This window comes from Pelodiscus sinensis, chromosome 1, assembly GCF_052426305.1.
Source record: "Pelodiscus sinensis isolate ZL-2025 chromosome 1, ASM5242630v1, whole genome shotgun sequence".
Lineage (NCBI taxonomy): Eukaryota > Metazoa > Chordata > Testudines > Trionychidae > Pelodiscus > Pelodiscus sinensis.
Genome location: NC_143052.1, coordinates 11,576,988 through 11,604,290, shown reverse-complemented (window position 1 = coordinate 11,604,290; position 27,303 = coordinate 11,576,988). Strand labels below are relative to the sequence as shown.

Here is a 27,303-nt window from a genome sequence, read left to right as displayed (position 1 = left end):
CGGATCGGGGGGGCGGGGCGAGCGGCGTTCTCGTGGCCTGTCCGGCGAAAGATGTTCCGGGGTCGTGTCCTTCCGCTTCCGGTCGAGGGGAGCTGAGGGAGGCCGCCATGGGGAAGTCGGATTTCCTCAGCCCCAAGGCCATCGCCAACCGCATCAAGTCCAAGGGGCTGCAGAAGCTGCGCTGGTACTGCCAGATGTGCCAGAAGCAGTGCCGGGACGAGGTGAGCCGGGCCGGGCGCGAGAGCAGAGCCAGGGCCTGCGCCGTCACTCGGATAGTGCCCCCCCCCCCCAGCTGGGGGGGGCTTGTGCCGGGATAGGACACCCCGCGGGGCGGGGCCGGGGTCTGCTCTCTTCCCCGCGCGGGATGGAGGCGGGGGACGTGGCTGGTCCCTGCCGGGCGGGGGGGGGGGGCTTCGCTCCGAGTCGCAGCAGCACAAAGCTGCTTGGAGGACAGAGCGTGTGTCTGTCGCAACGGAGGCGTCCTTTACGTGAATCTCTTGCTCCAGGCAGTGCTCGTGCATACCCGGGGGGGGGGGTACGATACGTTCCGATACCATTCAGCGTCAGGGTGTGAAGAGGCGGGTAATTCACCGACCAGTCAGTAAGGGAAGGTTTGCTCAGTCCCAGTTCATGCCGGGCAGCCCAGCTCCTAGTCCGTTTAAACTGCAGAGGTGCAGCCGAGGTGACTCCTGGACCCTGGCGTGAGCCAGGACTGAGCTGGGCTTGCTCGCATCAGGTCCAGCAGCCCCTGTCTGCGGGGGTCCTCCCTCAGACAGGGGCTGCTGCAGGAGCATCCTCTGCCTGTGGTGAGCCTGGGCTGCAGCATGAGCCTGGGCGCCAGGCAGCACCACGGTGACGGTGCTGGGGGGAACCGGCTTTTAAGCTGTCTCCTGCTTCCTCTCACCCCTTGCTGCCTCTGGTACATATATTAGTGCACTAGATTTTTCTCTCCTTTTTGGTAGCAGGTCATCAGTATCAAATGTTCAGACAAATTGGAGCATGAGTCCTTTCCACACTCACAGATGTAGTACTGATCTCTAGGAAATATGGCACAACTTGTAGCACATGCTGCCTTCACTCATGGCACTGATACGTGTTCTGCTCCCAGACTAAAAGCCCTATATCCATTTGTTGAATGCAGACCATGTGCTTAACGCTGTTCAGAACAGAGGATGAAAACCCCTGCCTGTTAGGGTTGCCAGATGGTTTTAACAAAAATACCAGACACACTTAACATTACATTACATCTTAGTTAGAAAATACTGGACATTTATCTTTTCTCAATTTGTTTCCTGAACAGAAAGCTCAAGTACTGAACTGTCTGGTTCAAAACCGCACACCTGGCAACCCTACTGCCCGTATGTGCTTTCAGATTGATATGGACACTTAGTATCTTAGAATATGAACACTCAGTACCTTAGGGTCCTCATATGACAAAACCCTTATGTGTGTATTCAGACTGATTAATCAGTAAATAAAGTAACCACTTTGCTATTACGTCTGCAGGACTGGGACCTAAAGGCTTGACACTAAGGTGCTGAGTGCCCATAACTTTCATTGACATCAAGGGCAAAGGCAGACAATCAGTACCTCTCAGGACCAGACCATAAAAATACATCAGGGTAATGAGCAACGGCTGACTGGGAAATAGAATAATCAAGTAGCAATGCAGAATTATTGAAAATAAAATCTGTTATGCAAGAGAAGGGCTAAAACTAGGTAGCTGTAACAGAAGTGTATTTTGAGGATTTGTAAGAGAAGAAAATCAAGAGAAGATGCTTGCTATGTTTGGGAAGAGGGAATTCTGGGCATGAAGGACCATTTGGACAAAGTCAGGGAAGTCAGGTATGGTTGAAGGACACACAGGGAATGGCTGGGGTGCGGGAGATATGCTGTTGAAGCAAAGGAAATCTCTTTTCACTGTAACAGTATAAGGATTTATGACAAATATTTCAGCAATCCAGAAGCAGTAGTAATACAGTTTTTGCCTAAGCTCTGCAGTGATGGTATTACAAATTCAAGGGAAGTACGGGATTAGTTTTATTTTTTTAAAAACTCTCACTTAGATTTTGTTGCTTTTTAAAATTTCATCTTTGTGACATCTGTAAGTCAAGATAAACTTTATCTTTTGTTTTACAGAATGGCTTCAAATGTCATTGTATGTCCGAATCTCACCAGAGACAGCTGCTACTTGCTTCTGAAGATCCTCAGCAATTCATGGATTATTTTTCAGAGTTAGTTTCTCAAACTTCCCCAGATAAGCCTTGATCCTCCAATTGAATCGTTGGTTGCATCCTTGTGCCCCATTGGAGTCCCATTGAAGAAGCTGGATTTTGATAAATTTTAAAATTTTACTATAGTGTTACTTGGTAGACACTTTTTAAACAGCAGTGTGAAAAGTTAATGGATAAAAGTTTCAAAAGCACCTAAGTGAAAAAGAACCTAAGTCTCATTGCAACTTCATGGGACTTAATTTTTGAAAAATTTACCCAGTTTCAAAGTATTTTATTTTACTTATTAGCCAGTCAGAAAGCAGCACTTGGTCATTGTTAGTAACTCTCTATAGTTATGTAGTGAGGAAACGTCAACTGGTAAAAGTTACTATTATTATTTATTTGTATTGCCACAGTGTCTGGGAGCATAATCATAAACCAGAACCAAATTGTGCTAGGATTTATGAAAACACAGAACAAAAAGACCAACCCTGTCCCAAAGAGCTTACAATCTAAGAGATAACATGTGGCTACAAACAGACAAAGAAGTGCAAGGAAACAAGTTAGCAGTGTTTGTCAGCATAATAGGTAGTATTTTCACCACACGAGGTGTGTAGCTGTTGAAAAGGTTTTTTTTAGAAATCATAGCAAAGGAGAATTTTGAGGAGTCATTTGGAAGTGGACAATAAGGTAACTTTTTTGGTGATTCTGGGGTGTGCCTCCCATGTGTGAAGGACAGCTTGGGAAAAAGCACAAAGGTACTTAGAAAATGTAAGCGTGTGATGGAGATTGTTATAAATTGATTGGAGGCAAGTGTCAACAGCCCAACAGGGATTGAAAGATAAGTAAAATGGAGATTACTGTAAAAATCCTAGAAAATGACATTGAGTAGCTTCTCTTTGAAGGGGAGGTAGTGGAGAGATGCAAACAGGGTTGGCCTGCATAAAGGGATGGGTCAGGAAAATTATCGTAGCAATAGCATTCTGAATGGTTATGAATGGCGGAAGAGTGCCTTTGTCATGACCAGTGAAAAGGATGTAGCAGTAATGAGATGTGAGATAATGAACCATTTGAATTATTGTTTTAGTTGTGTGGGTGGGTACACGTCTTAAAGATGTTATATGGAAAGAACCAACCGCGTACCTAGAGTGAGCTCCAAATCCAGGATGACATTCAGGTTAGGGATGTTAAATATTGGTTAATTGAATAGTCTGTTAACCTTGTGAATTTGTATTGGTTAGTTGATTTACATAGTCCCTGGGGGCGGGGCTGGCGGCCAGTGCACTCTGGCCTCACTCCTGAGGAGCCCCCTGCCACTCTGTGCTGCTGCCTGATACAGGGCAGCACCGTGGGGGAACCAGGTGGGAGCTGGTCCATGGCGGGGAGCCAGTTTAAAATCCAGCTCCCCTCGAGGACTGGCTGCTTGTTGCCCTGTGCTGCTGCCTCTGATAAAGAGGGAGCAGCCCCTGTCTGGGGGTGATCTGAGCTCCCAGACCTGGCCTGAGCTGGAACTGAGCTGAATTGCCTGCCCGCCTTGCTCCTAATATACTTTAAATGCAGAGCCGCAGCAGGGGTAGGTCCCGCACCTAGTATGAGACAGGACTGATCCAGGCTACTGGCCAGCCTGCTAAAAAAATGTACTGGCCGTGAGATGGGGGAGAGGAAAATGCATGTAATCTATAGCATTAACCTATGAGCTTTTGCTTACTGGTTAATCGACTACACTATTACATCCCTAATTCAGGTTACACAAAAACAATGAGGAGTCCTGTGGCACCATAGAGACTAACAGATTTATTAGGGCATAAGCATTCGTGGGTAAAACGCTCTTCATCAGATGAATTGGAGTGGAAATAAGAGGCAGGAGTATATATAATGAAGAATTTGCTTGTGTTAATGAGGCTAATCAAATCAGGGTGGAGATATAAATCTCCAGAGACAGGGAAATTGCCTTTGTAGTGTGTTAACCAGTTGAGATCTTTATTCACTCCTAAATTGATAGTGTTGAATTTGGAAATGAATTCCCGTTCAGTGTGTTTTCAAATTCTTTTGCAGAAAGCTGGCTACTTTCAAATCCAGTGCTGAATGTCCAGGGAGGTTAAGGTGTTCCCCTACTGGTTTATGTATGTTACCATTTATCCTTTGGTGCAAAGACTGTCTGGTTTGGCCAGTATATATAGCAGAGTGGCTTTGTGGCATTTGATGGCATATTTCACATTAGTAGATGTGCAGGTGAACGAGCCCCTGATCGTGTGGCTTATGTGGTTAGGTTCTCTGATGGTGTCATTTGTATAGATATGTGGACAAAGTTGGCAACAAGGTTTGTTGTAGGAATAATGTTTCTGTGTTGTGTTGGGTGGCTGCTGGTGAGTATTTGCTTCTGGTTGAGGAGCTGTCTGTAGGTGAGGACTGGCTTGTTTCCCAAAGTCTGTGAGAGTTGGGGATCGTTTTCCAGGACTGGTTGTGGATTGTCAATGATGCACTGGAGGGGTTTTAGCTGGGAGTTGTAGGTGATAACCAGTGGTGTTCTGTTGTTTACTTTGGGCCTGTCCTGAAGCTGGTGATTTCTGGGTACTCATCTGGCTCTGTCAATCTGTTTCTTCTTTTCCCCAGGTGGCTATTTAAGTTTTAAAAATGCTTGATGAAGATCTTATAGGTGTTTGTCTCTGTCTGAAGGATCAGAGCAGATACGGTTGTATCGTAGGGCTGTAGATAATAGGTTGTGTGATGTGTCCTCGATGGAAGCTAGAGGCATGTAAGTAAGAGTGGCAATCAGCAAGCTTCTGGTATAGCATATGTGACAATCATTTATTTATACTGTAGTTTTCAGGAAGTGGTTCTCTTGTGTGGATTGATCACAACCAACATTAAAGCATGGTTGTGGCAGCCCTTTCATATTGCTGCTCCTTTTGCTCCTCCCCTGCTTCTCATCAGCCTCTCTACTGGCAGGGCTGCTGACAGAGGGGAACAAAAGGGGTAAATGCTCAGGGACCCAGAAATTTAAAAGTGCCTCAGGCTCCCAGCCACTGCTGATGGAGTCCTGGGGCTCCTGGCCACCAGCTGCAGTGGTAGCCATGAAGGGCTGGCTGTTGGAATCGGGTCTCTTAGCTCTGTTCCCTTCTGCTCAAGACACTGCCCCCTTCACTTTGCCCAGGATTCCGGTGTACCAATAAGTCCAGGCACTTATTTTAACCTGATTAAGAACTCTGTTCTACTAAGTTGAACTTGAGCTGAGTGAGGCAGCTAAAGGAATTTCAAGAGAGACAGGCTGGCTTATTAAGAGAAAAGGTGGCAGGTCTGGAGTGGAGTGGTAGCTCTGTGCGTTGTCAGCATAGAGATGGTAGTTTTGTATGACTAATGAGATTGCCCAAGATAAGATTAAAAAAGGGGCCCAGCGACAAAACACTGTGGAACTCCTAACTGAATGTTGGAGGGACGATGAGGATCCTCCAAAGGATGGACTGAAGGAGCAATAAGTGAGGTTGGAGGAGAACCTTGCAAGGACAGTCACAGAAACCAAGGAAGGACAAGATTTCAAAAAGAAGAGCGTAGTTGATGGTGTCAGAGGCAGCTGAGAGGTCAAGGAGGATAAAGGGTATGTCTACACTGCACACACCTTATGGTGGCCTATAGAATACATACACTGCACTCTCCCCATATTCCTCCCCAACACAGATATAAACAGCATTGTGGATAGCAAGGGACTGATTAGGTGAGTAAAGTCATGTCTGAACCCTTTGGGTATGTACCCAGCATGGCTCTCTTCACACCCAAGTAGCTCCTCTCCTGCTTACACTGCTATTTTTAGTAGTGTAGTGTTTGCTACTAGAGTCTTTCCCTCCCATGGGAAAAAGCTGCAGGGGAAAGGTGCTAGAGGGGGAGGTAGCTGGGAAAGGCTTTGGTAGCTCCTCAGTGCCAAAGCCTTTGTATGTTGCAGGTTGCTGCTGGAGCCTTCCACTGTTGCATGTAGCTACTCAACACAGTGTGTATGTAGCATGCATTTTGCAGCATCATTGAGCTCCACATAACTTCATGCCACCACCACTGGTATGCAGAGTAGACATAGCCAAAGTATGTGTGAATATGTTTGCATATTTGCACAACTATATAAATTCAGATTCACATGCTGTGCATATAGACCGGCGGTGGACAGTAGTCGGCCCAGGGGCTGGATGTGGTTTGCCAGGGTTAGCCTCTGACGGGCCACTGCCACTGTATTTACCTGTGTCTCCACAGGTATGGGCGCTTGCAGCTCCCATTTGCTGTGAATCACCATTCCTGACCAATGGGAGCTGTGGGAAGTGGAGTACTGGTCTGAACCACCTCTGATTTATTGCCCACACTGGACTTATGATGGGGTATATAGTGAAATTGTGTTTTAAAATGTTCCAGTGAGAGAAGGAATGGATTTTTTGAATCTGGCAATATTCTTTTGAATACTCCTTTTTATTTTGTAAATGCTTTTTTCCATTGCCATTTATAAATGAAAATACTTTGTAACTGTAAAAGCATTTTTTAAATAATGTTTTTTATTCCATCAGGGAATTCCGAAATGATTTCTTAGAACTGCTCAGGAGACGATTTGGTAAATATTTCAGTTATTTTTTTAATGACCCTTTATCGTTTATTAACAAGCATTCATCAGTAATGATCCTGTATTTAACAGTAATATATTTTTGTTTTAGGAACTAAAAGAGTCCACAATAACATTGTGTACAACGAATATATCAGCCATCGAGAACACATCCACATGAATGCCACTCAGTGGGAAACCCTAACTGACTTTACTAAATGGTTAGGGAGAGAAGGTAATTTTATTTCCCATATGAAATGCTTATTGTTTGACTGCATTATCAGTAGCTAATCAATAAAATCTGCTGATTAGTCCAAAATACTGAACATCCATGAAAAAGGATGCATATACATTCATTGTACTCATATCTGTGCCACACAAGATATGAATGTAATACAGTTCAAATCTTATGCTAATCTCTGAGCCTTTTCCTGCTTCATCTTCACTGTGCCCACTAATCCTCATCCACTGGAACTACTATTAAACTCTGATCAACTTTCAACAGCTGCCATTTAAAACAACAAGCTTTTGGAGAAATATTCCCCCTAAATATAGAATTGCTCCACAAATCAAGATGGCTTGAGGTCCTGGGTAGTGAATATTAATTCCTGAGTCACTCATGAGTGACGTGGCCAATTGCAAAATCATTCTAATAAAATTGCAAGTGTGAGTAATCAGAACTCATTCTAGTAAAATGCATGCTATAGCATACCATTCTATATGTGTATTTATATATTTATGCATTTTATTTTTGTCCTTGTTAAAATATGGGAATGGAAATGCTTTTTCATTACACAAAGGAAGCTCATATGCTTATCTTCACTGCCCTATTTCAAAATAAATCTGATCACCTGAAGGAAAAACTTATGCTTTAAGATAATTTAAAAGCAGCTATTCAAGCATAGTACGTGGAGTAATTAACTATAACATACAATCCATACATTAATACACTAAATACAGTCTATGATACATGGCTTGACATTTACATAGTCCATAAACATAATTTCTTAAGTATAAGTATTTTTCTAGAGTTTGGTTTTGATCGTAACTATGAAACAATGTGTTTGTTTTTTAAGGCTTCTGCAAAGTGGATGAGACTCCTAAAGGCTGGTATATCCAGTATATTGATCGGGATCCAGAAACGATCCGTAGACAGCAAGAACAAGAGAAGAAGAAGAAACAGGACCTTGATGATGAAGAAAAAACTGCTAAATTCATTGAAGAGCAAGTTAGAAGAGGCTTGGAAGGGAAAGAACAGGTGAGAAGATACCAAACTTTAGGCTCAAAATCAGTCTTAAGTATTTAATTTAAGTTAACCCTAATAGGACTGCTCTGTCAGAATCTACCAATGGAATTCCATCTGCAGTTTAAGTAAGATAAAAATGATCAGCCTTCACAGTTCAGGTTATAGATTGATCACCAACTGGGGTTAGGGAGAAATTTCCCTCACATACCTGTTATTGGATTGCTAACATACATCATGGGTTGTTTTGCTTTTTTATTTTTTATTTCTGGTCACCTCAACCATGAGGTGTAGGCCAGACATATGATGCCATTCTATCTGAAGCATTGGTCTTTTCTGGTACGACAGTCCTCCTGGGTATTTCTAACTTGTATTTAATTGCAACATTCACTTAATGTTGTCTACTAAATTCATCTATCTTTATTAAATTTCATTTGAACAGCCTCATTTGCTAATGGAGCTGGTGAACTTACCTTGCAATTTTGTAACTCTTTGATGGCATGAATCATTTGGTTAAAGGTGGACATGTGTTCAAATGCTTTGTAGAATTGGAGCCTGACATTCTAGTCAGTTGGGAAAACTGTGGTTCCAAGTTGCTTTCAGATAGGTCTTGCCATATGCTGATGCCTCCCCCATGCCAAATTGAGTGGCATGATTACTTTCAGTGTCTTCCATAAAACACTCCTGTTAATTCACCCTAGAATTATTTACCTTTTTTGCAAGTACATCACATTGTGGATTCATATTCTGTTTGTGATCCACTATTACTGCTAGATCGTCTTCGGCAGTACAGGTTGAACCTCTGTAATCAGTAACATCCGTCGTCTGGTAGAACCACAGATGTTCCAGGACCAGGAAGGTCCGGGTGGAGGGCTAGTAGCTGGGCTTTTCGAAGCTGGGCAGCCAGGCACAACCCAGCAGGGCCAGGAGTGGAGATGGGCTGCCTGACGGGGCTAGGAGCCCAGCATGCCGCAGTGGGACAAGGAGCTAGCATACTGCAGTAGGGCAAGGAGCCTGGTGTGCTGCAGTGGGGCTGCCCAGAGGGACCAGGAGACTGGTGCACAGGGAGCTGAGCTGCAGCTGGTCTGTCTGGCATAACAGGGAAGGAGGTGGGGGACTGGTAGGATAATGAGGCTGGTGGCAAGCGGGAGTTAGCCAGAAGGCCAGTGGCTGGTCCAGGGCTGGGGGGAGCCAGATATGACCTCCTCTGGTTTGGCAAAATCCCTCATAGGGAATGATCAGATCACAAGGGTGCCCGGACCAGGGAGGTCCAGCCTGTACTACCATTAAGCCAGGTATGCCACATTTTGTAGCTGTACATTTGAATTTTCCTTGTCAAGTGTAGTACTTTGCAGCTGTCTTTGATGAATTTCATAGTCCTGACTTCAGACCAATTCACTGATTAGCCATGGTCATTTTGAATTCTAATCCTGCCCTCCAATGTGCGTGCAACCCCTTCCAGCTTGGTGTCAACTGTAAATTTTATAAGCATGTGCTACACTCCGTTATCCCAGTCATTCATGAAACTATGGAATAGCACCAGACTAGGGACACAAATGACTAGTCGACTACCTGATAAGCCTACGTTTATTGGGTAGTCGAGTCACCACTCGACTTTTTGCTTCACCCCCCGGCCCTTGCTGCCTCTGTATCAGAGGCACCAAAGGGAGGGGAGCAGGAGCCGGTTCCCCCCCAGCACCCTCACTCCCCCAGCACTGTCTCTGGGGAAACGGCACAAGTGGGGACTGAATCATTCCCTGCTTGCACAGGGTCCTGACTGCTATGCCTCACTCTTGTACATTTCAAAGAGAGAGGTTTCTCAACCCTTTTTTTTTTTTTTTTAATAAAGTGCCCTCTTTTTTCAAAAAACAAATTGAAAGCACCCCCAGTACCTACAGTTTTCAGACACACTTTTTGTTTCTACCATTGCAACACATTTATTTAAACAACTTAATTGTAGCTGGGTGGGCGGTGAAATTTGTAGATGTAAAAAGTACATAAATAATACAACGCTATAAAACTTAAAACAAAAATTCAGTTTTCTCCAAATTTCAGTTATTGACATACCCCCCCCCCAGACTTCTCTCGAGTACCTGTAAGGGTACTCCTACCACTGGTTTAAAAACACTGAACTAGATGACTTATTGAGGTCTTTTTTGTCCCTGCATTTCTATGATTCTGTGAATTGCAGTGCCTCAAAATAGGGAAGAATTTCATTTCTATATTATTTAGAAAGGCCGAACCTGTATAGTTGTGTTGGTGCAGGAAGAAATAGGGCTGTTATAAAGCAACTTTTCTGTCCTATTAGAGTAAGTCTATTTCGAATGACATCTGTAAATAGAATGTTAATTGGAGAATTCTGCACAGGTGTCTACAAGATGTCTTGCAGTCCAGATTCTCATAACTGATCAGGCCAGAATGCCATAGCAATAGTAACCTTTCAGTGGTTGTAAAAATCGAGCTAATTAAACCCCAGCTGTGATATCACAAGTCAGTTGTTAATGCAGCCCTTGAAATGTGTTTTATTTTTTCTTTGGCAGGAAAGACCTATCTATACTGAACTAAATAGAGAAAGTGAAGAAGAGAAAGGTAACTGGACTTTTACGGTTTATGTTTAGAATGTATGTAGGATATTTGTTATCTGGATTAAAACAGGGAGGTGGGCACTGAGGCTTAGCATTGGTAAAGTCCTTAAAGATCGTGGATGAAAAGCAAAGTGGTGGTGGTGGTATATTGTACAAAGCAGTTTATTTGAAAGGGTGAGCCAAAACATGTGACTAGTCAATCTTTCTACTTTTGTGATGCTTCTATTGTTTACAATTCTTCACTGTAACACTCTATTTTTATCATTTAAAGTAACATCTTTTATTTATTTATTTGTAGTTGCATTTAATTTAAACAAAGGAGCAAGTACTTCAGTAGCAGCACCATCTAAAACAAGGTAAGGAAAAGACACCCAGGCATCCCATTCTGTTTGTGTCAATCTTATTTGTGCATTGTGGGAGCAACCAAAACACTAATTGTTGCTCACATGTACAGCAAGACCGTTCTTGCCCTAAAGAGTGTGCAGTCTGTTGCCCAGTACAGCTGTGTTATGCAGAAGGTTAGACGAGATTATCTAATGATCCCTTCTGGCCTTAAGCTCCATGAATCTGTGGGCCTAGTGGGTAGGGATGTGAAAGAGTAATCATTTACATGGTTAACCCATATAACGTGCATGATTACACACAGTTGCCTCTCCCCCTCATGCTACCGCCTCTGTATCAGGCAGCTGCACCCTGGCTCTCCCTCTCGCCCCCTGTCGTGTAACAGTGTAATCACTGAAATTTTCAGTAGTTACATTATTACATAATTAAATGCATTTTAGCATCCCTACTGGTGTGTGGATGTGTGTGAAGCCCCACAGAAATCAGTGAGGTTCCATGCATCAATCTGCTAGGAGCCAGTTGCAGGGTCAGCTCCTATGAAGACAAGCACCATAAGAAAAGTTGGATAAAGAAATAAAATATACAGTCAAAAATATTTAGATGAGCATTAGATATCCTACCCACATTTCTATTTATCCACCATCAGTTGGCTAATTTCATTTTGTGAACTCATGTTTGACTATTGTGGCTAATTGCCTGCAGTGAGTTTTCCTTGTCAGCATTCAGAGGGTGACTCCAAATAAATCTTTTTAAACTATTCATTGAGTTTCATCATAATTGTGTAATCACAAGCAGTGCAAGACAAAGGGATCACTAATATGAGCAATGATGTTAAGAAATGAAAGCCGTTGTGAAGACATTTGGCTAGCTGTAAACTATCCTTTCTCATAGGATACTATTGTAATTAAACATGTTACAGGTAAAATGAAAGCTTTTAGATAAGACCTCTAACATGAGATGTGCTAGACAGAAAATTAGACAAACTGGTTCAGTATAGTAACAAGGATTTTAAGCTTTTAGGCATACAGTAACTCCTTACTTAGGGTACATCTACACAGTTGTGCATAGCTCGAAATAAGCCATGCAATTTGAGCTATACAAATTGCATAGCTGATTTTGAAATAGAGCGCTATTCCAGTGTCTGTCTTATTCCTCATCCAACAAGGTTTACAGGACGCAAGAATAAGCCGCCTGTTATTCCAAAATTATTTTGAAATTACAGGCGTGCTGTAAGATACACACAGTGTTATTTCAGGATAACAGTTGTTATCCTGAAATAGTGCCACTGTGTAGATGTACCCTTAATGTCATCCCGGTTAATGTTGTTTCAAAGTTATCTGTTAAAACAAATGCTCACTTAAAGTTGTGTGGTGCTCCCTTATAAAATCGCTTGGACTCTTGCTTTGTCCACTACTTGCAGGATTTTTTTGAAAAGCAGCTTGTCTTCAGGGATCTTGGAACCCGAATGGGCCAGCAGCCCTCCATCAGCTCCTCCTAACTTCCCTGTTAAGTACTGTATGTGGTTGGGCAGCTGCAGTTCTTCTGTCCTTCCCCTCACTGCCATGTTGCTCTTTGCCCTCTGCCTTGGAGCTGCTCCCGGGATCCCCCTGCTTGCTGTGGAGGAGGGGGGTGTTGATATCAGGATGTCTCACTTCTCTTCCCTTCTCTCCCCTCCCACCACGCCCAGTCAAGCCACCATTGCTGTATTCCCATCTCCACAAAGCAGGTCTATTGTGTTTCCTCCATCCTGCCTCTGTCCATGCTGCTTTGCAGAGTGAGGCTGCATTAACCTGTTAACCCTTGAGAGTTATCTGAGTGCTTGTTCATCGTTTAGAAGCAAGATATTCCCTGAGAAATATTCCACCCTCTGACTCGGCAACATCAATCCCGCTTCACAATTATCATTGCTGTGTACAGTATTAAATGCTATTTAAAATTGTTTAAAACTTATACTGTATGTGTATATACTGTCTTGCACATTTTTTCCCCTGGAACCTAACCTCTTCCTCCCCTATTTGTATTAATTCCTATGGAGAAATTGGATTTGCTTAACATTGTTTCACTTAAAATAGCATTTTTCAGGAACATATCTACAATGTTAAGTGAGGAGTTACTGTGTTATTAATCACACCTAAAGAGGTACGCTCCCAGGTAGTGTTCATGGTGATTACAGGGTTTAAAATACAAACTTCCCTGACTAGAACTATAAGCAAGAAATGCTGTTCTGAGTGTTCTCTGGCTATTACCTGCAATTAGTCTGACTAGACCTCTGTTGAATTAGTGTGCCAAGTGACTTAAATTTCTCAAGCAGAGTCAGAGATGCTCCCTGGCACAAGACTTCTGTAACATTAATGCAGAAGTAAAACACTCGTGGAGTCTATCTAGATTATGATAACCTGCACTGCTTTATTTTAAATTATTTTTAGTACTTATATAGCACTTTACATCTAGGAAGCATTCTTTGAACATGAGAGAGTAAATATTGTTACCAAAGCAAACAAACTCACTGACTTCCTGCAAAATCAGGAATGCTCTTTCGTAAAATCAGTCAAAGAAAATGAAAAATTTCAGGTTCAAAATAAACATGACCAAATCTATATTCAGGTATAGGATTTTGACTGCTCTGTTCACGGTCTATAAACGCAGCAGCTTCCTATAGAAAAACCAGTATATATGGCCCAATTCAATCTGAAAGGTTATGTTTAACGTACAGACTTTTGTCCACCTATTGAACCTCTGCTCACAGATGCATTTCCCTGTAATATGTGCTGGAAGAAACATTTTTTATTAAAATGGTTGAAGCAACCATCAAAGTCTTGGACCAATAGGCTGGTTTGACCATAAGATTGTTTTTTTGCTTCTAGAAGTGCCTGAAATCCAAACAGAAAAGTAAGACAAAAATCCTGCCCCAGAGTTTACAATGAAGTGCCTTGATTCGGCAAACTTATCTGCTTCTGTGTCCGTACAGCTTCTCAGTGAAATCTGGTGCAGGATCCATGTAGATTATGTGACGGGGTTGAAGGCCAATCAGCTATACTTCTCTGCATAGCCTGTTCACCAGGGATGTCTCAGTAAAAGTGTCCGTTTAAGACTAGGAATGGAAACAATGTTGTGCTATAATCTAAACCCTCTTCCAGCAGTGCGCTTGGACTGAATGCACTTAAGATGGTGGGAGGAGCAGGGTCAGTTAAACGGAAAGAATCTGCTCACAGCTCCGGTCAATCAAAAGAGAAGAAGAAGAAATCGGCACTGGATGAGATTATGGAGGTACAGTGAGAATTTTACCTAGAGATCTATGCCTTTGTAATCCAAGGTAATACAGCTGCCCTCTAGTTAGGGCTAGGGACATAAAATCCTGGTTAATCAGTTAACCAGTTAAACCTTAGTTCTAACTGATTAAGAGGGATCCCTGTCCCTTGCTGTCATGTATACTTGATGCTGCTGGTTAACTGTTCATATGCCTAATTGGGGCTACCTGTGAAAGGACTTCAAACTCCAGGATGGGTGGAATTTAGCAGCTCACTGCTTACATGATCCTATTACTCCACATAATACGAAAGCCTGCAATTCTACACATGCCCTGTTTAATTCTGGGTGCAGGTCCAGGGGTCTGGATTTTTCAGGTGCCCTAGCTTATTACATCTTTTACAAGAGAAGTATTTTTATTCTAGACAAAACTTTTTAAAAGTCTAAAGCAAGCTGCCTTTCATCTTAATGAAAAAGTCCCATTCAGTTGGCTCTCATAAGTCTAAATATTAAGTTGGGTGAACTTAAATGTTTGGTATTAAATGAGGCTATTAATATAATAAGCATTTCAGAAACATGGTGGAATGATGATAATCAATGAGGCACATACACATTTTGTATCCTTTTATTAAGAAGTGACAGAATAGATCATGCAGGTGGGGGAATGGCACTATTTAGGAAAGAAAGCATAGAGTCAAATATAGTACAAATCGGAAATGAACCAAACTATACCATAGACTCTCTCAGGATAGAAACTCCATACTGGAATAATAAGAATATAGCATCCTGGCCAGGATGGTGAGGGTGACTGTGAAATTCTCAGGGAGATGTGAGAGGCTATAAAAATAGAAAACCCAATAATAATAGGGGATTTCAACTATCCCCATATTGACTAGACATATGTCACCTTATGATGGGGCGCAGAGATAAAATTATTGACATCCTAAATGACTGCTAGTCATGGAGCAACTAGTCCTAGAACTCACAAGAAGAGGGAACTCTTGATTTAGTCATAAGTGAAGTGGTCTGGTCCAAGAGATGAATATATCTGAATCCTTGATAACAGCAATTATAATTATATTTAATATCTGGGGAAGCCCACCACAGGAGCATTTACCATCAGAAAGTGGAACTTCATAAAAATGAGGAAACTAATTAAATGGAAAATAAAAAGTACAATCCCAAAAATGAAATGTCTGCAAGCTGCATAAAAACTTTAAAAAAGTCACTGTAATAGAGGCTCACATTAAATATATAGCCCAAATTAAAAACCGAGAGAACCAGAAGTAGTTAGAGGCAAAAAGGCATTCTTTAAAAATTGGAAGTTAAATCCTACAGAGGAAAATAGGAAGTGTATAAACTCTGGCAAGTCGATTGTTATAATTAGGAAGGCCAGAAAAGAATTTGAAGAGCAACTTGCCAAAGACTCAAACTAACAGCAAAAATGTAGGTATATCAGATGTAGGAAGTTTGCCAAACAATCATTGGGGCCATTGGATGATCAAGGTGCTAAAGTAGCACTTAAAATCAGAACATTGTAGAGAACTAAATATATTATTTGCATCTGTCTTCATTGCTGAGGAAGGATGTGAGGAAGATTCCAACACCTGAGCCATTCTTTTTAGGGGAGAAATCTGAGGAGTTGTCCTAGATTGAGGTGTTCTTAGAGGAGGTTTTAGAAAAAGATATATTAAACAGTAATAAGTTATCAGGGCAAGATGGTTTTTACCCAAGAGTTGTAAAGAAACTCAAATGTGAAATTGCAGAACTACTTAGTGTGGTATGTAACTTATCACTTAACTTCAGTACCAGATGATGGGAAGATGGCTAATATGATGTAACATTTTTTTAAAAGTTCCAGAGGTGATCCTAGCAATTACAAGCCAATAAGCCACAATTCAGTGTAAAGCATATTGACTGACACTATAGTAAAGAACTGAATTATCAGACATCCAGCTGAATATAATTTGTTGGAGATGAGTAAACAGGGCTTTTATGTAAGGAAATCATGCCTCACCAATCTAATAGAGGGTGTCAGCAAATGTGTACAAAGGTAATACAGTGGATATGGTGTGCTTAGACTTTCAGAAAGCTTTTGTCAAGGTCATTCCCCAAAGGCTCTTAAGCAAAGTAAACTGTCATGGAATCAGAGGAGAAGTCCTCTCATGGATCAGTAACTGGTGAAAAGACAGGAAATGGGGTAGAAATAAATGGTTAATTTTCAGAATGAGAGGGGTAAATAGTGGTGTCTCCCAAAGCTCTGTACTGAGACAAGTACTATTCTACATTCTCATGAATGATCTGGGAAAAAGGGTAAAGAATAAAGTGGCAAAATTTGCAGATGATAAAAACTACTCAAGATAGCTAAGTCCAAAGCAGATTGCAGGAGTTACAAAGGGACCTCACAAAAATGAGTGATTGGACAACAAAATGGCAGATGAGATTCAATGTTGATAGATGCAAAGTAATGCCCATTGGAAAACATAATCCCCACTATGCATATAAAATGATGAGATCTAAATTAGCTGTTGCCAGTCAAGAAAAAGATCTTGGAGTCATTGTGGGTAGTTCTCTGAAAAAACACCCACTCAATGTGCAGTGGCAGTCAAAAAAAGCTCACAGTGTTAGTAACCATAACAAAAGAGATAACAAGATACAAAATATCATAATGCTGCTATATAAATCCTTGGTACACTCACATCTTGAATACTGCTTGCAGATCTGGTTGCCCCATCTCAAAAAAACCAAAACCAAAAACACGTGAACCTCTTTAATCTGCCAACCTTGGGAAATAGGCTATGCTGAATTATGGAATTTTCCGGACCATGGGTGCTCATGTATACTTTTGGTTTTGAAGTAAAAAATAGAAACATTTTGCAAAGTACTAAACTTTTATTTCAGATGTTACATAGCTAGCAATATATATGGGGTCTGGGAGGGAGAGAGGGTGCAGAAGCACACTTGTGGGTAGGGGGGTGGAGGCTGCGAGGGAGAATGTGAGGGCAATGAGGATGTGAGGTCTTGGTGTAAGGGGGAGTGCTTACCTGGCACCCCACTCCTGGGGGGCATACGTGGCTCCACACTCCTACCACTTCCAGGCACCACCACTGCTGCTATGGGAATAGTGAGGGAAAAGCTTCTGAAGAAAGATTGTGCGGAGCTGCCATTCCCCCGCTAGGGGGAGCTGTAGTGCGCAGAGCTGCTTCCTCCTCTCCTTGCCAGGGTCCAAACCACAATGGTTCCTGGATCAGACACATCTAAATTATAGAGGCTCAAGTGTATTAGAACTGGAAAACGGACAGAGAAGGGCAACAAAAATGATTAGGGGCATGGAGCAGTTTACATATGAGGAGAGATTAGGAAGACTGGGATTTTTGAGGTTGGAAAGGAAATGATTAAGGATATGATAGAGGTCTGTGTAAACGTGACTGTTCTGGAGAAAGTGAATAAGGAAATATTATTTACTCCTTCATGTAACACAAGAACCGGGGGAGGGTGGGGGTCACCCAATCAAATTAATAGGCAGCTGGTTTAAAACAAATACAACTCAGTCAGCCTATGAAACTCATTGCCAGGGGTTGCTGTGAAGGTTAAAACTATAAAGAGTTTCAGAAAAGAGTTAGGTAAGTTCTTGGAGGGTAGATCCATTGAAGAGTATTAGCCAGGATGGTCGGGGATGCACCCCCATGACCTGAGTGTCTGTAGACTGTTTGCCAGAAGATGGGAGTGGATAACAAGGGAGGGATCACTTGCTGGTGAACTCTTTTGTTCATTCCCTCTGAACCACTTGGCATTGACACTGTTGGAAGTAGGGATGTGAACAGGTAATGCTTTCTGGGTAATGGTTAATTGCTACCTAGTAGCAGCCCCACGGGCAGAGGGATGCTCCAGTCTCGCCAGGCTGCTAGCTTCCAGCCCATGTGGGCTGGATGCTGCTGGGCTAAAGCAGCCCCTGCCCGCAGTGTGGGGGCCACTCCAGCCCATCTGGGGGATGTGGGGATGTTGCTCCAGCCCACTGAGCTGGAGCAGCCCACCAGCCCCCGTTTAATTAACCAGTTACATTTAATATTTAACTGGTTAACTAATTAAACAGGATTTTACATCCCTAGTTGGAAGACAGGACACTAGGCTAGATGGACCATTGGTCTGACTCTGTATGGTTATTCTAATGTGTATTTCTGGGCTTCTTCGCATCTATCCTGCAAACACCTGCACTATTTCATTTAGGTTTGATAGCTAACTGCTTAGAACTTGTTCAGGTTTTGTGGGGGTAGACACCTTGCAATGGTATGAAATGACCCCCACAAAATAAAAGACTTTCTTTTTCTTCTGTAGTTTGAGGAAGAGAAGAAAAGAACAGCCCGGACAGATTACTGGTTGCAACCTGTAAGTATCTGAATATTTATATAGTTATCAGAGCGAATTCTGCCTTTTTGAGAGCATGCACACTGCTCCTGCTGATTTGCAACGCATACAGATCCAAGAGCAGAATATGAACATTTTTATTTTCCAAACAGACATGATCATATAAGTGAATTTGTAAATCTCTCATCGCTTTTCCTGGCTGCTGTGCAATATTTACTTTTCTGAAGCAGTATACTTCAAGTACTTAAGCTCTTTTGTATAGTGATGGCTTCCTTTGTAGCGGTTTCTTTACCTACATGCAGTTTTAACAGCGTGCCTCTTTCCCCACTCTAGTGGTTAGACCATAATGAGGTTTAGTTGTAAGCTACAGCCTTTGAACTAACTGAGCTGTGTCTTGCAGCTCAGGGTGTTGAGGGTTTTGTTGTTAGGTCCAAATGTCCTGGGTCAGTCCTTGTGCAGCACTCCACAGAAGGCTGTCACATAACAAGCTGAATTCAAATTTAAGTATGTTTTCAGTCAGGCTATGTCTACACTACAGGGTTTTGTATCCCAGAAAAATTCTACTGTGTCCAGGGAACGCGTTTGCTCTTCCGCAAAAAAAAAAAAATCTGAAGAGCAGACGTGCTCTTTCGGAAGCCCTGTTTTCCTCCTTCCACGAGGAAGAAGGGCTCTTCCAAAAGAGGAGGCTTTTCTGAAATTTGGCCCAGTGTAGACGGGCCAATTTTTGGAAAAGTTTTTTCAGAAGAGGCTATCAGAAAAAGGTATGCAAATTGCAGAGTGCAATTATGTACCTTTTTCCAATAGATCAGTGTAGTCTAGACATAGCCTAAGTGGGGCAGAAATTAATTGTAGCAGGAACACCACCACAAAGGCAAGTTCTTTTATGTGTTGTCTTAGAAGTGACATTGCCTACTGACACTACATAGCACAGCTTCAGTGTCTGCTTGTGGGGACAACTGGAGTTAAGTGAATTGTGATGTAAACACGTTGAGAGTAACTGTTTTTATTTGAGAGCGCTTTTTTTCTTTCCTGTTTTCCCTTCTCCAGGAAATTGTTGTAAAAATTGTAACAAAAAAGCTTGGTGAGAAGTATCATAAGAAGAAAGCAGTTGTTAAGGTAAGTCTACAGCATTTTATCTATTCAAAGTTTGTGAATAAAAGTGATTGGACACTGTTCTGTTTCCACAGCAACTAGAAAACATCTGTTTGTTTAATGGTGGTAGTGACTGAACCTCAACTATCAGAATGAGAGCTTCCCTTTAACTTTATCCGGGGGTTATTTTACCTGGTTCTCAGTTTCTCCAGGATAGTGAGTGACTTGGGGTTTATTGCCACTTGGGGTTTATTGCCAATCAAAATAGTGGCTTGTGTGCATTTACTCACCCTTTAGTTCTTGATAACTCCATTCTAGTAAGTTTACTCTTGTTAATGTTTTCTTCAGACTCTGATTTCATCAATGAGTTGCCTTAGACCATACAGTCATTTTTAAAGCTGTGTTGCTGAGGTTTGACAAAGAGCTGCGAATGGTACTTCAATCCCTGACTTTGCAGTTATTTTCTGTTTGGCCTTGATGTATAAAAATCTGAAATTACCTCTGAAGAGGGGTTGCATACATTCACAAGTTGTTCAGTTTGGTCACTCTGGCCTAATGGTCTGAAGCATCCGATCATCTTCTGAAATAGCTAGTACTGGCCACTGTTAGAGACAGGATACTGCACTAGAGAAACCACTGATCTGATCTAGCACGACAAAAGAAATGGCCTAAAATAGCTAGTTATTTTGGATGCCCAATCTGAGAGACAGTGGTCTGATTTTGAGAAGGTGATTGCGTACCACTTTCTAAAAACCCAGGCCCCTTTCAGACTTCTGAAGTTGGGCACCTGAAAACACTTGCCACACTTTTGAATATTTAAGACTTGTGTTTCTGAATTTCTTTGCTATTTAAACCATTTAAAAAAGTTAATAGTTAAGTAATTATTGTTTAGTAATTACTGATGTATTTACATAATTAATGTTACATGGCCATTTGCTAGAAATCATCTGTATTTTTTTAATAAGCGTATAATCAAGTTTTAGGTATTTTTCCCTTTTGAAGATAAATGTATTTAATTTTCTATGACAGGAGGTAATTGACAAATACACAGCAGTGGTAAAGATGATTGATTCTGGAGACAAACTGAAACTTGACCAGACACATCTGGAGACAGTAATACCAGCACCAGGTGAATTTATTTGCAAACCAGCTATCAGAGCTGCATCTGATGACCGCTGTCATCTGAGGGTTATGGTGGCAAGTGTCATTTTACTATTTTTGTTCCTCGCCAGCGGTTCTTAGCCACATTGGATTAAAATATTTCTGTAATGTGCCCTGTATCCTTTGGCTGCTATTGGTGCAAATATTGCATTTTTTTGGTGATTTTAACATCCTTTCCTAGAGGAATTATGATCATTCTAAGAAGGATGGGGAAAATGTTTTGGATGTAATCATTTGGTTTCACTAGATGCAAGTCTTTCTCTTCAACTGCCAGCAGGTATTGGTGGGAGCCTTCCAAAGAGTTTTGCTGATTGTCCCCAGTCATTCTCAGTATGCATTTTCCATCCATATATTACATACTATACCTACAATGAAACATATTATGCATAATGCAGAACCTGCAGGGGGGCAGCTGGCTCCCTAGGGCTATGTCTAGACTGCAAGGCTCTTTCGAAAGCATCTTTCGAAAGAGCCTCTTTCGAAAGATCGCATCTAGACTGCAGGCGGATCTTTCGAAAGAGCAATCCGCTTTTTCGAAAGAGAGCACCCAGCGAGTCTGGATGCTCTCTTTCGAGGAAGCCCTATTTACATTGAAGAACGCCTTCTTTCGAAAGAAGGCGTTCTTCCTCGTGAAACGAGGTTTACCGCCATCGAAAGAAAAGCCGCGTTCTTTCGAAATTATTTCGAAAGAACGCGGCTTGAGTCTGGACGCAGGGGAAGTTTTCGGGAAAAGGCTACTTTTCCTGGAAAAACCCCTGAGTCTGGACACAGCCTAGGAGTGGAGCTAGCAGAGCCCTGAGCATGCAGGAGGCAGCCAGCTCCCTGGGAGCAGGGCTGGCTGCTGGAAGCCAGCATGCATCTGGAGCCTGCCAGCGCCGCGCCAAGTTTAGATGGCAGGGGGGTGCCGCTGATTCCCCAGATAGTCCAAATTTAATCAGTAACATAAATCGGTAAGCAACAGCTTTTCGGTTAACCAGTTACACGCTAACATCCCTGTCATTGAGGTATTTGTCACCTTGACGCTTCCTCCATTGTCCAGAGTTTGTGATTGTAAGGTTACTTCTGAATATTGGATTTTTGACCTTGATTTAGTTATTTAGGAATGTTTTTGTGAGAGATGAGGGGAAAAATAAGGATTGTGGAAAAAAGATGAAGGTTTATGTATTATAAGCTATTAGAAGCTCACCAGGGCTCCCATTAGATATGAAGTTCTGGACTGAGGTGATTCCTTCATATGATCTCCAAGATGGAGGGGATGCAAGACAACTCTCTTCTCTTGTGTACCCATGCAGAGGTGTGGCCACAGCTGATAATACGCTTCTGATATTTAAGGAGCAAAAAAAGTCAATCAGCAATAGCTAGGTACGTTGGAAGATAGGAGTGATCCTAGAAAGAAAATGATTCCTTCCCTGCAGCAAACCTCCTTGGACAAGGAGGGTGAATGCTGCATTTTTTCTGAGAATGTCCAAGCTCCAGACATTGCTACACCCCTTGCCTATGCACTCTAGTGAATTATGACAAGCTAATCTGCTCTGCTCCTTACCGTAGTCAGACAGAGGCATCAGCAGTTTCCTAAAAGCAAAACAACCTTCATCTCTGTCACCCGGACGTATTAGGATCATGCAGGCCCTGAAGAAAAGCTGAGCATTGCCTCCGAGAGAATGCACTTTTCTGCGATTCTTGCAGATACAGACTTCCTAAAGTGACTCTGCCCTATGTTTTCAGCAAAGAGGGGCTTGATCAAAAGTTACTGAGAGTTCCTTTGGGTAAAGCTCTTCCTGTTGACTGTTTCAGGAAAGAAAGTTCTGGTTTTAAATGGAGGTTACAGAGGAAATGAAGGTATCTTGGAATCTATAAATGAGAAGAACTTCTCAGCAACAATAATAATAGAGTCTGTAAGTACATTTTTAAATATATTGTTTATGCATAGATCTCAAAGCCCTTCCCAGAGGGTGAATATCATTTTTGCCCCTTTCCAGGTGGGGAATCTGGAGCACAGATTGGTGCTCAGGATCGTGCAGCTGACCAATAGTAATAGAACCCAAGTCCTTTTAAATTCCAATCTGCTGCCCTATTGAATGGGCCTCATTACTCTAACAGACAGCGGGGAAACTGAATTTACAAATGGAACTTCAAAGATAGTTAGTAGATTTATTTAAATGTGCTCTGTTAATGATGATAAAATAATTTTTCAGCTGGGAAAATGGATGCACTTTTATGTATGTTAGGAATGTTACATTTAGTTTAATCAACTAATTGACTAGTCCTGCTGACTCTTACATTTAAAAGGCTGGTGCGCAGCGCGGGAGACCCGACGTGAGCCAAGAATCAGCTGTCCCAGCTCGCACCAGGTCCCCCCCTCTGCGCTTCTGCTTTTTTAAATGTATTAAGAGCCCACGGGCTCTTGATACATATAAAAAGCAGAGGTGCAACATCCTGGGACTGGGCACTAGCCAGGAATCAGCTGATTCCTGGCTCACGCCCGGTCCCCATTATCCTCCTGTCCCCCACAGAGATGTTGCTGGGGGAAACCAGTTTTTAAGCCAGCTCCCCCCTAGCTCTGGCTCCTGCTCCCCCCCCCCCCCCCTCGCTGCCTCTGATAGAGGCAGCGAGGGGCAGAACGACCAGTCAAGGGACTAGTCGACTAGTTGCTTACAAAAGAGCATTCTCTTACTGTATTTATTAGGCGGGGTGTGTAGATTGCTGCTTAATAGATTTTGAATACTTCATACTATTTCTAGTTAAGACTGTATTTGCATTTTTGTTACAAACAGCCTTTCTTGTTGGAAAATATTCTCTGAGCTGAGCCTGAGTGCAAAAGGCCTTTTTTTTTTCTTTTGTATATGTCCTCTAAATCTCTGAAGAGAAATTTAGGGTGAAATTCGGGCCTCACTGAAGCTGGTGCGAGTTACCATTGATTTCATTGGGGCCAGAATGTCACTCAGTGACTCTGTCTTGATGTTTGAGGTTTTCCTGCATAATATAAACATCTCTAGAAACAAAAGCCTCTAATTTGTTTCTCATTTTGTGTGGTAGATTCAGCAGTGGTAGATTCAGCAGTTTCGAGTGATCATTCCACAAACAGTTAAAAAGGGCTGCCTAAAATAGACATGAAATAGAATAAACTGTGAATAACACAGGAAAATTTGTGATGGCAAGAAATCTCCCAAGGAAGTACTAGGGGCCCATTGCTCACTTAAAACCAGATTGGACAAAACAGTAGAAAACATACAGTTGGGAACAGCCTCTAGTGGTGATTTTAAGGGACTTTTATCATTCCCATAGTTTCCCCTTAGAATATTACTTCCAAACTTCAAAGACTACACTATGAATCACATTTTGAGACACCTGCTCACATATAACTTGTGTGTGTAATTACTGCTCTGAACAGACAACCAGAGTAATTGCCTGTACATTTGATCACTTTGATAGGTAACATAGGAACTGCCATATTAAATCAGACCCTCAGTACATCTAGTTCAGTATCCTGTCTCCTGCTGGCTAGCACCAGGTATTTCAGAGGAAGGTGCAAGAAGATTGTAGTAGCCAGATGTGGGGTAATCTTCTCCCACCAAGATCTCATTCTAATGTCTAATACAGGTTGAATCTCTCTGGGCTGACAGCATCCGTGATCCAGCATGATTTTAGTTAGCCGGATGTCCATTTATCATCTGTGTGTCCAAATTTTCCGTGGTCCCATAGAATTGTTTACAGCTACCAGTCCTGGCTCTCAGTCTTCTGTGCTGTTGTTTAGCTCTAATTTATCCCTAAATGTCTTCTAAGCCCAGTAAGCAGTGGAAGTGTTGGTAATGCTGCTAGACAATACTGATCTCCTATGGTTCATCAAATTCTCTGGTTCGGCACTGGTCAGTTCCCAAAGTTGCCAGACTAGAGAGGTTCAACCTGTAGTTAGAGAATCAAGAATGAAATTTTGTATCCCTTCCAAAAACTTTCCATTTGTTATTAAACCCCTGAATATTTCTGCCCATATAAATGTCTGTCCAGCTTACAATCTTGCTAAGTAGTAAATAATTCTATAATTATGATGTGCAGTCTTTGCAAAATCTGACCTTGCCCATTAATGCATTGTCCACAGTCTCTAAGGATTGAAGTTGGACATGAGTTAAAAATCAATGAACAAAATTTCCTGTGTGCAATTCACATAGTAGCAGGGGTGGGCAATAAACGACCTGTGGCCAGATGTGTTTTGCCAGGGTTAGCCTCTGGCGAGCTGCCAGATGCTTTATTTTACCTGCACATCCGCAGATAAAACCACTTGCAGCTGCTGTTGGCTCCTGGTTCGCCATTCCTAGTTGATGGGAGCTGTGGGAAGCAGTGTCCCAGCCTGCGCCACTTCCTATGACTTCCAGTAGCCAGAAATGGCAAAGCACAGCCAATGGGAGATGCGAGTGGACGTGGCAGACTGCCAGGGGCTAACTCTGGTGAACCACATCCAGCTTGCGGGCGGCTTATTGCCCACCCCTGTATAACAACTATCATTTTGGCAAACACAACTGAGCATGAATGGATTGATTTGGTTCAGTTCTGCTATATTGTAATGTTTAACCACTGTGAGATTCAACAAGCAGCGTTGGATTGTTTCTGTCTTTTCAATGTATTCATCTGCAGGGACCTTTAAAAGGACGGAGAGTTGAGGGTATCCAGTACGAAGACATTTCCAAACTCCTCTGAGACTCACAGCAGTGGCTTAAAGCTGACTCCTTGGAAACATCAAATTGGTGTCCTCTATGCAGACACATGAGACTCTACTATGTCAGGGTTTTTAAATTTGTGTATATAGAGAAAAACAACCTAGGTTTATGTAAAGACCACTATAAATGTGTTAACATTTGTGAAAATCTTGTCTAAACTGATTCTGTATCAAAGTTGTATTTATGTTGTAATACTTTAATTTGTTTTCCTTTTGTAAGATTAGGTGGTAGCTGTGTGCTGGAATGGGTTACTTACTTAACTATGCTAAACATTTTATAAAACGTTGCCAACTGGAAAGGGCCACTTGAGGCAGGTACTCTACATAACATGGTCTATAGTTTGCATAACACGCTTCTGGACGTGCTGCCAAAACAGAATTGTGGCTTTGAGAACAAATGAAGAGATTAAAAGAAAAGCAGGAAGGCATTAGTACTGTAGGGGATTATTTTTCCTGGGGTTTGATGATGTGTATATAAGAATGGTCTGGCTTATTCGTTTTAAAGCAAGTGCAACAAATTACAGTAAAATCTGCTTAATCAGTACTCTAAGGCCACACCCGCCGTCAGAACCTGATCTTGCCATCACTTGTGTTCCCGTTACTGATCATGGCTTGACTTGCCTCTGTAGTGACTCCAACACTTCACCCTTCAGTGGCATGACTTATGGGTTAGTGTGCATCTGTGAATCTGCACAGTAAAGAAATGGCACACCTACTTGTCTGCATGTCTGCTCAGTTAATGGAGATGAACTGATGGTGGTTCTGGCATAGATTCCCCAGGGTCTAATCCTTTGTTCACCTTAATGTTGCTGTCCTGCTCTATTGTGGATCCCAAATGAGTCACTTTTCTTTTCTTTGAATAGTTTTTAAAATGTGTAACATTTTGTACACCACTCGTTTTTAAAGCAATTTACGGAATAAAAGCACACTTCTCTCAGCACAATGCATTCCTGAAAAGCCTCTGGATAATCAGCACTGTTGTCAGCTGGTGCTCTCCAGTGAATCAAGCCACACTTCCAGATGCATGTCTTGTCTTATTGGCTGAAATAACTAAAGTGCCGTGCGAAGAGGCTGAAATGGGTTGATATGTCTCTGATTACATCTCACGTGTTCTTGGAGCATGATGTAGGAATGATCTTGATTCAACTAAAATACCGATAGCGAGCAAATCCCTCTATTGCAGGGGTGTGCAATAATTTTTAATGGGAGGCCACTCCATGATTTTGGCAAGTGGTCAAGGGCTGCACTTTTGTGGAGGAGGTGCGGGATCTGAGATGGCGAGTGGGATGTAAAAGGAAGCTTGGGATAGAGGACTGGGGTGCAGGAGGGAGTGTGGGGTTTGAGAGGGTGTTTGGGTGAAGGAGCGGGGTTTTGAGCTGGGGTAGGGGCTAGGGGTGAAGGGTCCAAGAGGAGTTGAGGTGAAGGAGAGCATTCTGGCCTGGGGCAGGAGTGTAGGAGGGGATGCAGGGTCTGGGAGGGAGTTGTGAGCGGGAGAGAAGGTTTGGGTGGTGACATGAGGCAGGGGAATGGGGTGGCTGATCAGGGAGGGGTATGGGTTCAAGAAAGGATTCTGGGCAGGAGGAAGGTTGCAGGAGGGTGTGGGGGTGCAGGATCTGGGCGGAAGGTGTGACCTGGAGGAGGTGAGGAGAAGGGATACAGAGGGCTTGGATGGTGGCCTGGGACAGATAGTTGGGGGTGGGAAGAAGGAGGGTGCCAGAGGCAGGGTCTGTCTGGGAGGCACTTACCTAGGTGGTCCCCAGCCAGCAGCTCTG

General features: G+C 42.5%; 1 protein-coding gene across 2 annotated transcripts; it reads left to right on the top strand.

Moving 5' to 3' along the window:
* Nucleotides 1-71: 71 nt before the first annotated feature.
* Nucleotides 72-26,468, top strand: KIN (Kin17 DNA and RNA binding protein). 2 transcript variants are annotated; one of them, XM_075925995.2, is made up of 13 exons: nt 72-221; nt 2,140-2,234; nt 6,755-6,798; nt 6,899-7,021; nt 7,863-8,044; nt 10,570-10,618; nt 10,913-10,970; nt 14,097-14,223; nt 18,538-18,588; nt 19,615-19,683; nt 20,689-20,788; nt 22,615-22,715; nt 25,450-26,468. In XM_075925995.2, exons 1-13 carry the CDS (start codon nt 108-110, stop codon nt 25,510-25,512), a joined length of 1,176 nt encoding a protein of 391 aa, XP_075782110.2. In that variant the 5' UTR covers nt 72-107; the 3' UTR covers nt 25,513-26,468. The 2 variants fall into 2 exon arrangements, with proteins under 2 accessions (XP_075782110.2, XP_075782109.2); XM_075925994.2 differs by having other exon boundaries at nt 14,094-14,223.
* Nucleotides 26,469-27,303: the final 835 nt, after the last annotated feature.